Source organism: Mustela erminea, chromosome 4, assembly GCF_009829155.1.
Source record: "Mustela erminea isolate mMusErm1 chromosome 4, mMusErm1.Pri, whole genome shotgun sequence".
NCBI classification, from domain to species: Eukaryota; Metazoa; Chordata; class Mammalia; order Carnivora; family Mustelidae; genus Mustela; species Mustela erminea.
Window position 1 is genome coordinate 84,429,930 of NC_045617.1, and position 13,627 is coordinate 84,443,556.

General features: G+C 49.3%; 1 protein-coding gene across 5 annotated transcripts in view; it reads left to right on the plus strand.

Annotated features, from left to right (window-relative positions):
* The window catches only part of CMTR1 (cap methyltransferase 1), a 48,953-nt gene extending 35,901 nt beyond the window's left edge, over positions 1-13,052 (plus strand). For 3 of the 5 annotated variants that reach the window (XM_032339790.1, XM_032339787.1, XM_032339788.1), the window contains 11 exons: positions 2,655-2,711; positions 3,474-3,531; positions 4,033-4,101; positions 5,066-5,197; positions 6,272-6,394; positions 7,036-7,127; positions 7,942-8,010; positions 9,189-9,236; positions 10,074-10,186; positions 10,747-10,855; positions 11,640-13,052. In XM_032339790.1, coding sequence (XP_032195681.1) covers positions 2,655-2,711; positions 3,474-3,531; positions 4,033-4,101; positions 5,066-5,197; positions 6,272-6,394; positions 7,036-7,127; positions 7,942-8,010; positions 9,189-9,236; positions 10,074-10,186; positions 10,747-10,855; positions 11,640-11,772 — 1,003 coding nt within the window. In that variant the 3' untranslated portion in view covers positions 11,773-13,052. Of the gene's footprint in view, positions 1-2,654; positions 2,712-3,473; positions 3,532-4,032; positions 4,102-5,065; positions 5,198-6,271; positions 6,395-7,035; positions 7,128-7,941; positions 8,011-9,188; positions 9,237-9,755; positions 9,965-10,073; positions 10,187-10,746; positions 10,856-11,639 lie in introns of those variants that run through there. The other 2 variants (XM_032339789.1, XM_032339791.1) reach the window with 2 other exon arrangements.
* Positions 13,053-13,627: the final 575 nt, after the last annotated feature.

Below are 13,627 nucleotides of genomic sequence, written 5' to 3' on the forward strand. Positions count from 1 at the left end.
CCTGTCTTCTTCTTTTTGTTTTTTTTTTTGTTCCTTCTTTCCTTTTTAGGGGTGGAGGGTGAAAGTTTGGTGTTTTCCAATAGTCCTTTATATCTCCTTGGGTTTTTCCTTTTATATACCTTTTGTGTTATGTTTTAGCTGTTTCAGAGATTACAGTATGCATCTGTAACTTACCATGGTTTACCTTCAAAAATTATTCTATCTCATGAACAATGTAAGAACCTTACCATAGTAAATATACATTTACTTGCATGTGCATCTTCTTATTTCATATAAACCCTACTTTACTTTGCTGTTATTTTCATTTTAAATTGTAAAGTCCATATCATCTTTTTAAAGAGATTTAAAGGTACACATGCCTGTACAGGCATATTTCGGAGATAATGCGGGTTTGGTTCTAGACTACCTCAATAAGGTGAATATTGCAATACAGCAAGACAAATGAATTTTTTTGTTTCTCAGTGCATATAAAGTTTTGTTTACACTATACTGTGGTCTGTTAAGTGTACAGTAGCACTATGTTCAAAAAACAATGTACAAATATTAATTTAAAAACACTTTATTGCTAAAAAATGCTAAGCATTTGTCTGTGAGTTGTAATCTTTTTGCTGGTGCACAGTCTTGCCTTGGTGCTGATAGCTGCTGACTAAGCAGGGTGGTGGTTACTGAAGGTAGGGGTGGTTGTGGCAATTTCTAAAAATAAGACATTTGCCACACTGAATGATTCTTCCTTTCATGAACAGTTTCTCTGTGCATGGAGTGTTGTTTGATAACATTTTACCAACAGAACTTCTTTCAAAATTGGAGTCGTTCCTCTCAGACCCTACCACTGCTTTATCAACTAAGTTTAAGTAATTTTCTAAATCCTTTATTGTCATCTCAATAGTCTTCATAACATTGTCACTGGCAGTAGATTCCATCTCAAAAAAACACTTTCTTTGCCTATCCATAAGAAACAGCTCCTCATCTGTTAAGGTTTTATAGCATTTCAGATTCATCTTCAGGCTCCAAAGTTTGCTGATCACAGATCACCATGACAAATATAAAATGATGGTGATAATAATAATAATAATAATAATAATAATGAGTTTGAAATATTGTGAGAATTATCAAAATGTGACACGGAGACATGAAGTGAGCAAATGCTGCTGGGAATATGGCATCAATAGGTCTGCTCGACACAGGGCTGCCAAAAACCTGCAGTTCGTAAAAAAATGCATTATCTGTGAAGTGTGCACATCTGAAGCACAATAAAACAAGGTATGCCTGTATTTGTACAATTGTTTTTTTAAAGGTCCTTCATATTGACTGACCTAATTACCTGTTTTGGTGTTCTTCATTTCTTTCTGCAGACCCAGGTTTCTATTTGGAATCATTTCCCTCTGGCCCAAAGAATTTCTTTTAGCCTATTTTTGTTGGGCAAGTGTGCTGGAGTGATTCCTTCAGCTTTTTTCTTTTGATAATGTATTTATTTCCCTTTCATCTTTGAAGGATATTTTCACTGGATATAGAATTTGAGGTTGGCTATGTTTCTATTTCAGCACTTGAAAAATAATGTTCCATTGTTCTCTGCCATCCTTGTTTCTGATGAGATTTAGTCATTATTCTTAATGCATGTCCTGTGTCCTTTTTCTTCTGACTGCTTTCAAGATTTTCCCTTTATCTTTGTTTTTAGCATGTTGACTATGATGTGTTTTTGTATGGTTTTCTTTATATTGATTCTGCTTGGGGTTCTCTGACATTGGATCTGTGGATTGATTTCATTCATCAGTTTTGGAAAGTTCTTGGCTATTAGCAGTATTTTTGTCCTATTCTTTTTTCTGCTTCTGAGACTCTCCTTATTTATGTTGAACTGTTTGCTGCTGTCCTATAGAGCTTCAGTGCTGGTGGGTTTTTTCACTTTTTTCTCTCTTTATTTTTCAGTCCCCAGGTTTTACTGATCCTTTCCTCTATTTTCAGTCTGCTGTTAAGCCCATCAAAATCATTCTTCATCTATAATATTACTTATTTTATCTTTAGAATCTTTGTTTTTTAGAAGTGTGGTTTCTACATCTCTGCTGAAATTCTCTGTTTTACATGCACATTTTACATCTTTTCTGCTAGATCCTTTAACATGTTTTTCAATTATTTTAGGGGCCCTGTCTGATAATTCCAACATTCAGACCCTTTTCTGGATCTTGTGCTGTCAGATTATTTTTCTTCTTGCTATTTGGTCACATTTTCTTGCTTTATCACATGTCACATACTTTTTTATTTAATGCCAGACATTGTGTGTAAAAGAACACTGGGGATTAAAGTAGAAAGGGCAGTTGTTAGTATAGGGTTTAGTCTGTAGTTGAACTGGGTCTGGATTTTGTTGTTGCTTTATTTAGAATTAGTTCACTACTGCTATCAAATTTTTAAGGATGGGATCAGAACTTGCCTTTTAGCAGGACTTGGGAGCTGAGTATCTGCAGGGTTTGACTCAGTTCTGCTTTATTATAAGCAGGCCCCACGTAACTCTACCTTGGGGTTTGGTCAAGGGAGTTCTCTTTCAGATCTCCAGCTTCTGCCCCCAAAATAGATAGCACTGCTCTGGCTGAACTTCTCTTTTTTGGTAATCCTTCTGAAATTAAATCTTTTTTTTTTTTTCTTCTCCCTGTCTCTCTCTCTAGCCACTGTAGTCTGCAGATCAAAGCTCTGGCCAAAATCCATGCCTTTGTTCAAGACACGTAAGTGTTGCCCACTCCCCAGAATTCACCTATTTCAAGGGAAGATCTTTTCATTTTGCTCTATGCTCTTTGTTTATTTCATTTCAACAAATGTTTTAAAACATCTACTCTTTTATCTTTATACTCTGCTGTGGTCTGTGAAGCATGCTAGAGAAGTATATAGCATGAACCTTGCCCTCAAAGACTTGGTGTTTGTGTTTGGGTAGAGAAGAGTAACCCAGGAAAAGGATACAGCACGTGTTATTAATAGTGTGTCAGAGGAGGTAGAGTGGTACAGTATGAATAGCATATATGATGTTCAGGGGACATGGAGTAAAGAGTGGTCCAGAGAGGGGAGACAGGACTTGGGTTAAGAAAAACTAGCCCTCTGGTAGGGGGTGAGCAGAAGCTGATCCAGCATTCTGGGACATAGTCACGTCCACTGGGATGGACTTAATGTGGCCTCTCTCAGCAGAGGAGGAGCCAGAACATGCTGATGGGTCATTGAGAGAAGGCTGCATGGGGAATTCTGGCATCCAGGGTGATCAGGGAGATAGTCTCCCTTCCCTTTGTGGTGGAAAGGGGAGGTCATTCCATTTTGTGTACCTCTGAGTGCCCATCTTTAACGGGCAGAGCTGTGTAAGTGTTGTTAGTACTCTGAGCTGATGGCATTGTGGCCTCAGTGTGTCCACACACGTTTACTCATGTGGGCTCCCTATCTCTGGGGTCCTGAGGGGTACACCTCTTGGAGGTTTTAATCACTTATTGGCTTCATTTTCCCAGGACCCTGAGTGAGCCTCGGCAGGCAGAGATCCGGAAAGAGTGCCTTCGACTTTGGGGGGTGAGCATCTCCCCAGCCCATTGTTGCTCCAGGGCAGGGAAGCTGTAGACAAGAATGAATTGACCACCTTAGGACAATGAATTGTCACCTTAGGATATTAGAAAACGTCCGCCTACCCTCATGGCATTTTAGAGCTGGCTGTCTCAGCACTGACAGGAGTTACCTTCTTCAGCCTTTCACTGTCAGGGTGGTCCTACAGTTGGGTCAGAAAGGACAAGAATGGTGGGTGACCAGGCCTCATTTTGCTTCTGGGGCCCTGTACAGCAGCACTGGCCACAGTGAGCCCCAGAGAGAGGGAAGTGGCCTTTGTGGTGTACAACCACAAGGCCTGAAATCCGGCAGTGGCTGGATTACCCATCTCCACCTCCTGCTTTCTAGCTCCCTTTGTTAGGTGGCATTGTCTTTTCCTTTCTGGATCTGTCTCCTCGCCTGCATAAGCTCACACACAGCCTTTGTCCAAAGTGCATTTGAAAATCAAAGCTGGTTGCTGTCTCCTTTCAGATCCCAGACCAGGCTCGAGTTGCTCCTTCTTCCTCAGACCCCAAATCTAAGTTCTTTGAGCTAATCCAGGTAAGCTTGGTATCTGGGGAAAATAAAGTTGGAGAGGCCTAACTTTAGATGTGGAAGTATCACTGAAATGCTCCAGGCGTGGCCTCCAGATGGTTTGTGCAAGTACCTTCCAGGCTCTGAGGGGCTAGGCTGAGGCCACCATAGGTGGAATCTTCGGTGTCGGGTGATGCCTGAAGATGCTTGTCCTGAGATGTGATGTGCTTAGCATTCCCATTTGCCCGAAGGGTGGGGCTGACTATCACTCCTTGGCAAGTTCAAGGTCACATGAGATTTGCCTGCTGGGGAGACAGTGAAGTGTGGGATGATCTCAGGCTGGGGAGCTAGGTAGAGGGCCGGGGGAGGCTGTCAGGGGAGCTCCACAGTGGGGCTGGCCTAACCCTGGACTCCCTGTTCTGTTTCTGGTGAGCTGGTCCTAGAATTCTTCTGCCCTGTTTTTTTTTCTATCACCTGACTTCCAGCTTTTCTCTGGGCTTCATTTAAATCTGGCCCAGATCATGGGCCATTGTGCTGGTTTTATGGGATCAAGGACTGGGGAATGTGGTTCAAGATGACCTCGAAAGAGTAGCATGTGTACATTTTTCTAAATGGGGTGGAGAGGTCACTTAACTGCTCTCAGACTAACTACTGATGAGCCCTTGCCTTCAGTTTTATTGAAGGGTTGGCTTTTATATTCTGGTGACATTTCCTTATGGCTCTGGTAAATTGATCTGTACTCAGGGACTCGGTGTTCTTTCCCTTCCCAGCCTGTCCTAATAGGTCCTAAAGGAACACTTCAAGCAGATGGAATTAGATCCCAGTTAGTGCCTGGTTAGGTAGAGCAGGGGTGCAGGCGGGTATGTTTTAGAGAGCCAGTGCTTCCTGTCCCTCACCCTTCCCAGCCTGCCCCTGCCACCATATAGTCACCCTACTGAGCGCCTGTCTGTTCCCCCAACCCAGCCGTGTTTTCTCTGACCCGGGGCTGCAGGGCACCGAGATTGACATCTTCAGCTATAAGCCCACGCTGCTCACCTCCAAAACCCTGGAGAAGATCCGCCCAGTGCTCGACTACCGCTGCATGGTGTCTGGCAGCGAGCAGAAGTTCCTTATTGGCCTGGGGGTAAGTCTGCCGCTGGCTTCCCATCTAGTAGTTGGGGTATGGAACCTTGGTGTAGGTCTGTGGGTCTAGACAGCTGCTTGCCACGCTTGATGTATGTTCTCTTGGCACCAAGGAGCTGGGGCTTTGACCCCAGGGAAGATATTTCTTAGAGCTTCATTTTCTTCTTCTGAGTTAGCCAGGTGTCATTCAGCCATATTCAGTTTTTCATCCTTTCAGTTCACACATTTGCTTACTCATCACTGTGCATTGCTAAAGGGAACACTGCTTCTTTTCTTGTGAGATTAAGCTTCCTAGCCTAGCAGAATGGTCAGCAGGCTAATATGGTTTGCATTTCTTTGCAACACCATCCCTTGTCATCCTGTTTTGCTCTGGAGCCCTTGGAGTCTAAGATAAGGGAAAGCCTTGGCAATTATTATTATTATTTTTTATTTATTTATTTTTTTTGAGAGAGCATGTGTATGAGTGAAGGGGAGTGGGGGAGAGGGAGAGAGACAATCTTAAGCAGGCTCCATGCCCAGGACTGAGCCCAAGGATCTCGAGGCCCTGAGATTATGACCTGAGTCAGAACAGAGTTCGATCCTTAACTGACTGAGCCTGCAGGGGCCCCAAGCCTTGGCAATTCTGTATCTTAATTGGGTAAAGTCATCATTGCTTTCTTTCCATTCTGCCTTGTATCTTTGTGTAACTTTATCTCTGCTCCCTCACATACTTTGTGTTCTCTCACACTTGATCTTTTTCTCTTTTTACTTTCTGTACCCCCACCCCCTGCCCCCCGTTTGCTGGATCTGTCTGCAAGCCCACCTTAGAGATACATACACTAAGCTTGATCTTTTTTGACGGTCACTCATTGTGGACCTAAGCCTTTTGAATGGTGCCCTGAGCCTATTCTGTCCCACCAGAACCACCAGATCCCTATTGCTGAAGTATAATGGCTAATCTCTCCTAGACATTTTCTTCTGACATTTCCTAGCCCCATCAGCTTATAGCTGCAAACTGAAAGTCATTTTGAGAACTGAGTCTCTCACGCCTTGATCTCCATGCCTGCTTGAATGAGCCCTTTCTCTCTGCCCATAGAAGTCCCAGATTTACACATGGGATGGCCGCCAGTCAGACCGCTGGGTCAAGCTGGACCTGAAGACAGAGCTACCCCGGGATACTCTGCTGTCTGTGGAGATCGTCCATGAGCTGAAAGGGGAGGTCAGAGGTGGTTCTGCTCACGTGTTCTGGTCCTGCCAGCAAAGCTGTATAGCTGAGCTCCCCGAGTTAACTGGGTTATGTTGTATGTGGTGCTTGATGGGGCCCAGGGCTAGAGGAAGGTTTTGTCATGATTCTTCCTCCTCAAGTAGTTGCTGTAAACCATGCTATGTTCAGGTAGGAAGGACCACAGTCCCCATGTTTATAAGAAGGGATCTAGATCATTTTTAGGCAGTGAGGGCCCTAGTGGGCTTGCTGCTATTTTTTAAGCTGCTCATTTTGTTTTTACCAGGGATCCCTTGAGCTTTGGCCATTACAGCCGTACAGATGACTTTCAGAACTGTCAGTGAAAATGAAAGGTTGGGAAGCTAGGTCCTGGCTGGAGGGCCATGGTGGTCTCCTCTCCCTGGGTCCTAGGGTGCTCATCAGCCAAAGCCTCAGATCTGTGCCTGCTCAGAAGTCTGGGCCAATGTGGTGCTGAGAATGAGCTAGGAAGCGGGAGGGGGGCGGGCAAGAGAAATATCCTGTGTTTGGCATCCTTCCCTTCTCTGGCTCTAGGTAGAATGGAGGCCAGAGTGCTGGGGTGGGCCGAGTGGGCCCCAGGCCAGTTCCTGGCAAGGTGGGCAGTGTACTTGTCCTTCTAGGGTAAGGCCCAGCGGAAGATTAGTGCCATCCACATCCTTGATGTCCTCGTGCTGAATGGCAGCGACGTGCGGGAGCAGCACTTCAACCAGCGGTTTGACTTGGGCCCTGGGGAGAGAGGGCTGGGTAGGCCAGGGCAACCCTGTGGCAACAGCCTCGGGCTTGGCCCCTCCCCTGGGCCTTCCTTGCTGAAAGATAGCCTTAGTTTCCCTTCCCACTGGCCGGTTCCAGGGGCAGGGAAAGGAATTACTTTGGGCACTGCACAGGTTGCTAGGGCATGGGCCTTGATGGCCATAGATACCAGCACACCCTGTTTTGCCATAGCTGTTCAGATCAGAAGTGATGTTTGTGTTAAGGCTGAGTAAGATGATGTTAATCTTACAGAGAGAGGAAGGGTCTCTACAGAACATGTCTTAAGCATGGGTGGTCCCATTTCAGTCTGTTCATCTGGATTCCTTTTGTTTGTGGATGGGTGCCTGATCAGTTGTAGGCAGGGGACAAAAAGGAGGGACAGCTGACACTGCTGTGTTGCTGACGTCACTCCTAAGGTGGTTCTTCTGTTGGTATGCTGTGGTATCAGTGGCTTGGGGTGAGTGGACACATACAAGAAAGATGATACTTGAAGTTATAGTGGGCGGGGGGGACCAAATGCACCTCAAGGCACACTGCAGGAAAGCCTCCCAGGGTGGAGCCGAACCGGGTGTGGGAATCCAGAGAGAGGGCAGGCCTGCGTAAGGATGGCAGTGCAGGGTGGGGTGGGCTCCCTGGGGGTGGGAGGGCTGCATCTCAGAGCAGTTGTGCTGCACACTTGGAAGTGTTCCTTCATGGCTGCCATGGAAATGCTCTGGGGGCTGGGTGCTAGCGGAGGTGCCTTTGCTTGCCTCTGACAGCCTCTGTTTGAACTGTAGAATTCAGCTTGCTGAGAAATTTGTGAAAGCGGTTTCCAAGCCCAGTCGGCCTGACATGAATCCCATCAGGTGAGCATGTGGTCTCTCCCTCCCAAACCCGTTCCCCATTGCTGCTTTGTGGCCAGTGCTGGCTTCCCCATCCTGTGGGTGATGGGAGCGCTCAGTAGAGGGGACCAGGCAAGGTTGGCTTTAGATAAGACTACCCTTGGTGAGTGTGAATTGTTTAGGGGGGGAGGTTTGCTAGGATAGGTGTCTCCTTCGCCCCCGAGTCTCTCCCCATCCTGCCTGTCCCTGTGGGCCAACCTCCAGAGGAGAGCTTCATTCCTAGGGTGTAAGGTGTCTGCATTTAAGATGCACATGCTCCTGAGGGTGCTCACGAACCTTGTGAATCGCACGTTCACGCGCAAATGTCATTAGCATATCACCTGGCCTTTTCAATTTTTTTTCAGGTAAGAAAAGGGTGCTAAGGAAATGGGAGTTTTTGAACATGAAAAAGAGAAAGTTTGTTGCCACATTAGGTAGTGTGAAAGTTCCAGGCCCCTGAGGGAGGAGAGGGGGATGAGGACAGTCAGGGATTCAGTGGATGGAGAACAGACTTTCAGGCTGTGTCCAGGTCAGAGGTTATGACCTTCGGGGCTTACGTGACTAGAGACTGAGGTGTCTGTTTACACTGCATTTAGAATCTCCTGTTTGCCAGGTCCTGAGGGCCACCTTCCAGGGACCCTCCCTGTGTTGCTGGTGGTCTGGTTGCTGGGCTCCCTGGGGACCTTACCTAGTAGCAGTTCCAGAGATACATTCAAGGGCCCCTACCCAGTATGGTAAAAGGCCCGTTAGAACTGTTTGGAAGTAACTCTGCTACAAGAAGCCCTAAAATCAATGGTGACAGATCTGGGGATGAGCGTTGACCTTGGTGCTTCTGCCCATGGCAACAGGGAAGATGACCTGGGGTGGGAATGCTGGCAGGGACAGCTTTGTCTGCCTTACCTTGCCCTCTCGCCCTTCTTCCATAACTAGTTGTGCTTCCCAGTGGCCCGGGGCAGGCCGAAGGTGGTGTTTGGTAGCTCTGAGCTAGAGGCATGGCTGTGAGGGACAGCACCGAGCCAGACTTGGGTCCTCATTCTGGTGGGTCGGGAGTACAGGGGCCTGAAGCAGAGGACGAGGACAGGCACCACCTCCTGCCTCCTGCCAGACAAGAATGTCTGCCCCCTAGCCCCCAGGACCTTTGTCCTCTGTCCCTCTACACACAGGGTGAAGGAGGTGTACAGGCTGGAGGAGATGGAGAAGATTTTTGTCAGGTAAGTGACTCCCTTCGCTCAGGATTTGAGAGGAGTTGGGGCGGGGGATGCAGTGTTCTTTTTTTGCAGAGATGGGTTGCGGGGGAGGCAGTGAGTTGGGCCTGGCAGGCTGCCTCTGACCCTGCGGCTGCAGTCAAGAGCCCCCCAGCTGAGAGCTGATTCAGCACCCTGTCAGGAGGGGAGCAGGGCGGGGGTGTGTCAGGCAGAAATACGGGCTCACTGATGCTGTAATAGTTACGATTGTCCCTGTGAGGGGCAAAGCAGCAAGCTGCTCGAAATGCTATAAATCCCCGTTCCTGGTGCTGACAGAGATTGAGCCTGGGGTGGGGGGTACAGAACTGCTTCCTCGGATCCTTAGTGGTATGTGGGCTGCTGCAGTCTGTGGCTCTCATCCTGGGCCTGTGCCCACCGTGGCCATGGGAGCTGGGCCAGGCATCCGTGGTATTGTGTTAACTCTTTAGTGGCCACCGCAGTGCTGTAGGTGGTGGACTGAAGGCCCAGTGGCACCTCTGATCTCAGACTCTACCCTACTGGTATCACCCTGAAACTTCCAACAGCAGCAACAGAGCAGGGCCATCTGTCACTTTCCTGCCTCCACTGCTTAATCGAGAGTTCAGAGCTCGAGTCCTCCATCCAGCTCTGCACAAACTTCCTTGCTGTGTGGCCTGGAACCACTCCTGTCTCTGCCTCAGTTTCTTATGTTGAGCTGAGATAAAATGCCGTGGATGGTGAGATTTTGGTATTGGCTAGAGGCTAATGTGAGGGCGCCCTCACTCTCTCCTACTCTCCCTCCACTACGGACTCATACTTCCTGTTTACTTACCTTGGGGAAATCAGGTTAGAAATGAAGATCATCAAGGGCTCCAGTGGCACTCCGAAGCTCAGCTACACAGGGCGGGATGACCGGCACTTTGTGCCCACCGGCCTCTACATCGTCAGGACAGTGAATGGTAGGTGATGAGGGATAGTTCCCTGTCTGCTTCCTGCAGCCGGGATGACTGGCCCAGATGCTGACTGAGCCAGAGCCGAAAGCTGCCTGCTGAGGTGCACAGCAGCCAGGCTGGCATTTCCTGGAGGTGATTTTAGGAGAGGGGAGGGGTAGGGACTGCTTTTCCTCCCTGGGGATTGGGTTGGGGCTAGGGAGAGAGAAGCCCATTTGGTCTGTGCACAGATGGGTGTCCTCATGGCAGGAAAAGGGCCTTCTCGGGGCAGCAGCAGATCCAGAAAGTCAAGTTTGGCCATTTGCATCTTTGGTATAGTCCCTTTTTCCTCAGTGCCCTCTGGCTAACAGAGCCCTCTCTTTGCCAGGGTCCTAGAGTTGTTGCCCTGGTGGCAGGTTGGTAGGACTGGGGTGGGATTGCTGAGATGTAATTATCTAGTTGTTCTTGAGCCTCTTTGGACTGGTGAGGGAATGGAAGAACAGGAGTGCAAGACACACCCTTATGTTGGTCTACCCGTCCCCCATGAATAATGGATGTTCTTTATAACCTTTCCTTCTTCCTTCTGCCAGAGCCATGGACTATGGGATTCAGCAAAAGCTTCAAGAGGAAATTCTTCTACAACAAGAAAACCAAGATCTCTACCTTTGACCTCCCTGCAGACTCCATTGCCCCCTTTCAGTAAGTGGCCCTCCTCTGTGCCTTCCCCTTTTGCAGCTTCAGGTGCTCCTGCCAGGATGCCGGCCTTCTTGGGGCACACCCCAAGTCCTGAGAAAGATGGCTGCCCAAGCAGGGGCTCCCCTGTGCTTGGGCCAGGCTCCTCCCAAGGGTAGGGATGTGGCCCCCTTTTGCGTAGAGAGGCTCAGTGCGAGGCGAGGGATGCTAGGAACTGCTGTAATGGTTGGGGGTCCTCGGTGGGCGGGGCCTCACCCAGGCAGGGCATCTGCTCCTTGGAGCAGCCACTGTTTACATTACTTTCCAGTACTGGCCTGCTGGTGGGAACATACTGAGGGCCTGTAGCCCAGCCTCTTGGAACTCAGGGTCCTAGTCGTCCATCACAAGGACCCAGTGTCCATTTGCCAGATTGTTTGCTGACAGTAGCCAGCAGCCCTAATGTGCCTATAATTAGCAATTGACACTAGTTTCTGTGGCCACACTGTTTTAATAAAGCAGCACAGACAGATAAACCAGGAATATCAGTAATTGTTGGACACAATTAGCAGCCTCTTTTTGTTGGGAAAAGCGGATTCTGAAAGTCAGGGAGGAGGAGTTGGGGCCTGCTGGGTACCTTCTGGCCACCAAAGGGAAGACCCTAACCTGGAGTTAAATGGCCCCCCCTCCCCCCACTAGACCCGACTCTTAAGAACCAACCTTCTAAATCACAGTCGCCAGGGCTGGGGTGGTCTCTTGGTCCTGCACCACCTCAGTACAGCCCTCTGACTTCCTTTCTCTTCCTTCTTCCCAGCATCTGCTACTATGGCAGGCTCTTCTGGGAGTGGGGGGATGGCATCCGTGTGCATGACTCCCAGAAGCCCCAGGACCCAGACAAGCTGTCCAAGGAAGATGTCCTGTCGTTCATCCAGACACACAGCGCTTGAGGGCGTGGGGATGCCCACCCCTGCCGATTGACCTGTCGTTCTCTGAGTCAGGGCGCTCTTCAAGGAGAGGGACTGAGGAGCGCAGTCACTGCAGCCTGCCCATAAGGGCTGGGTGGTCTCCTCTCCATTCTCCCTGAAGAACTCAGTCAGGGACCTTCAGAAGACTCTGTCCCAGAGGCATTCCTTCTGGGACACCTTTTGAACTTCCCTCCCTGGAGACCTGCCTGCCAGGGCTCAGCCTGAGGATGCTGCTCCGACGGCGGGTTGGAGGTCAGGGCCCAGGGAACGTGCGGCCGGTGGAGGACCTGTCAGAGAACAGCAGGGTGTTGGCTCTGCCATTCTCTCCTGTATCCTGTAGACTCACTTTTCTGAGTTTCTTGCACTGCCCTGAGGGCGGCCATGCTTCTGCTCTGCCCAGCTTTTTATTGGGCTGACCCCAAGTGGGTGTAGGCCAGGGGCAGCTGCTGTACAAATCAATGTTTTGTTTCTTTGAACTTGCTCTGTTTTGATGCCAAGTTGGAGAAGATTTGGTCTCCTCCCCTGACCCCTGTCCTGGTCTTCCCTGGAGTTCTTAGCCGGACCTCTGATAGTCCCGCAGGCCGGGAAGGGAGGCTTATGGGCCACACATTCCTGACACTGCATCACGACACAGGTAGTGTCTTGACAGTGGGTGTGACTGCCTTCCTGGCCCCCACCCCCCTTTCAATCTAAACCTTGGGCAGCTCTAGAGGAAGCAGCCTTGAAGACCTGCCATTTTCAGTGCCCCAGAGCACTGGCCCCCTGGCAACACGGGGTACCTCTGGGGTTGGGTTACACCTGGCCCTTTGGCAATCATGGCACCGCCATTTGCCACAGCCACCTTGCTAACCCCTCCCTTCGTTTTTCTTGCCCAGTAGGAAGTACAGTCACTTTTGTTTGTCCTTTTGTGGTCACTCCATTTCCTCTGTTTTGGCAGAGGGGGAAGAGGGGAAGCTGGGCAGTAGCTCTGGGTGGGGGAGGGCACCTCTGGTTGTTTTTAATGGGAAATACCTCTCAGAGATGCTCCTATGGACTTCCTAGAGCAGCATCCCAGTGCTGGGCTGGTTTCCATGGAGATAAGGCACTGAGACTTCCCCGGAGGTTGGAACTATACCTGGGGAAGGGGGGTCTCCAGCTAGCATCCAGCCTTTCCCTCCCAGGTTGGTGGCAGCACCGCTGAGAAAGCTGTATTTCCACCCAGTTCTGGGTATATCGGTGTGTCTTGCAGAATCTTGGATCATTAAAGATAAACATATTTTTAATTCCTTGTGTGGCTCTATGCTGGGGCTGTTGCTGTTTGTCCTTGGTGCTGTGTGGTCTGGGATTGGCTTGGATGAAACTGCTTGGGCTGGAGAAGGGGGGAAGCTCTCTGCTTAAGAAGAGGGGGAAAAGCAGGTTGGTTTACTCAGAGCCTATGCAAGTTCCTGGGCCCTGCAGGCCTTGCTGCTTGCTTCTGGAGAGGGCCCCAGAAGAGTCCAGAAATTACGCAGCTCCTTTTGGAAGCAGCGACTGGAGAACTGAATGAACCTATAGCCCAGTGGGGCAGGGAGGCACCTTCCCCCCCTCCACATAAATCACACGGCTCACTCCATGGTGGCACTGTGACAATCCAGGATCAGTCTGTGTGACTAAAATAACAGAGGCGTCAGACCAATTAGTGTCACTAGACCGGAGGAAAAGGGAAGGAGAGAGGATTTCGCTGACCCCTAGCCAGCCTCCCCTCCATTCTGAGTCTGCACTGGAGAGTGCGAGGGGCTGCGCTTGGGGTTAGGCACGCAGATGCTGATGGCACCTCCCTCTCAGCTCAGGGCTAGAGCTTCTCTGCCAGCTCCACAGC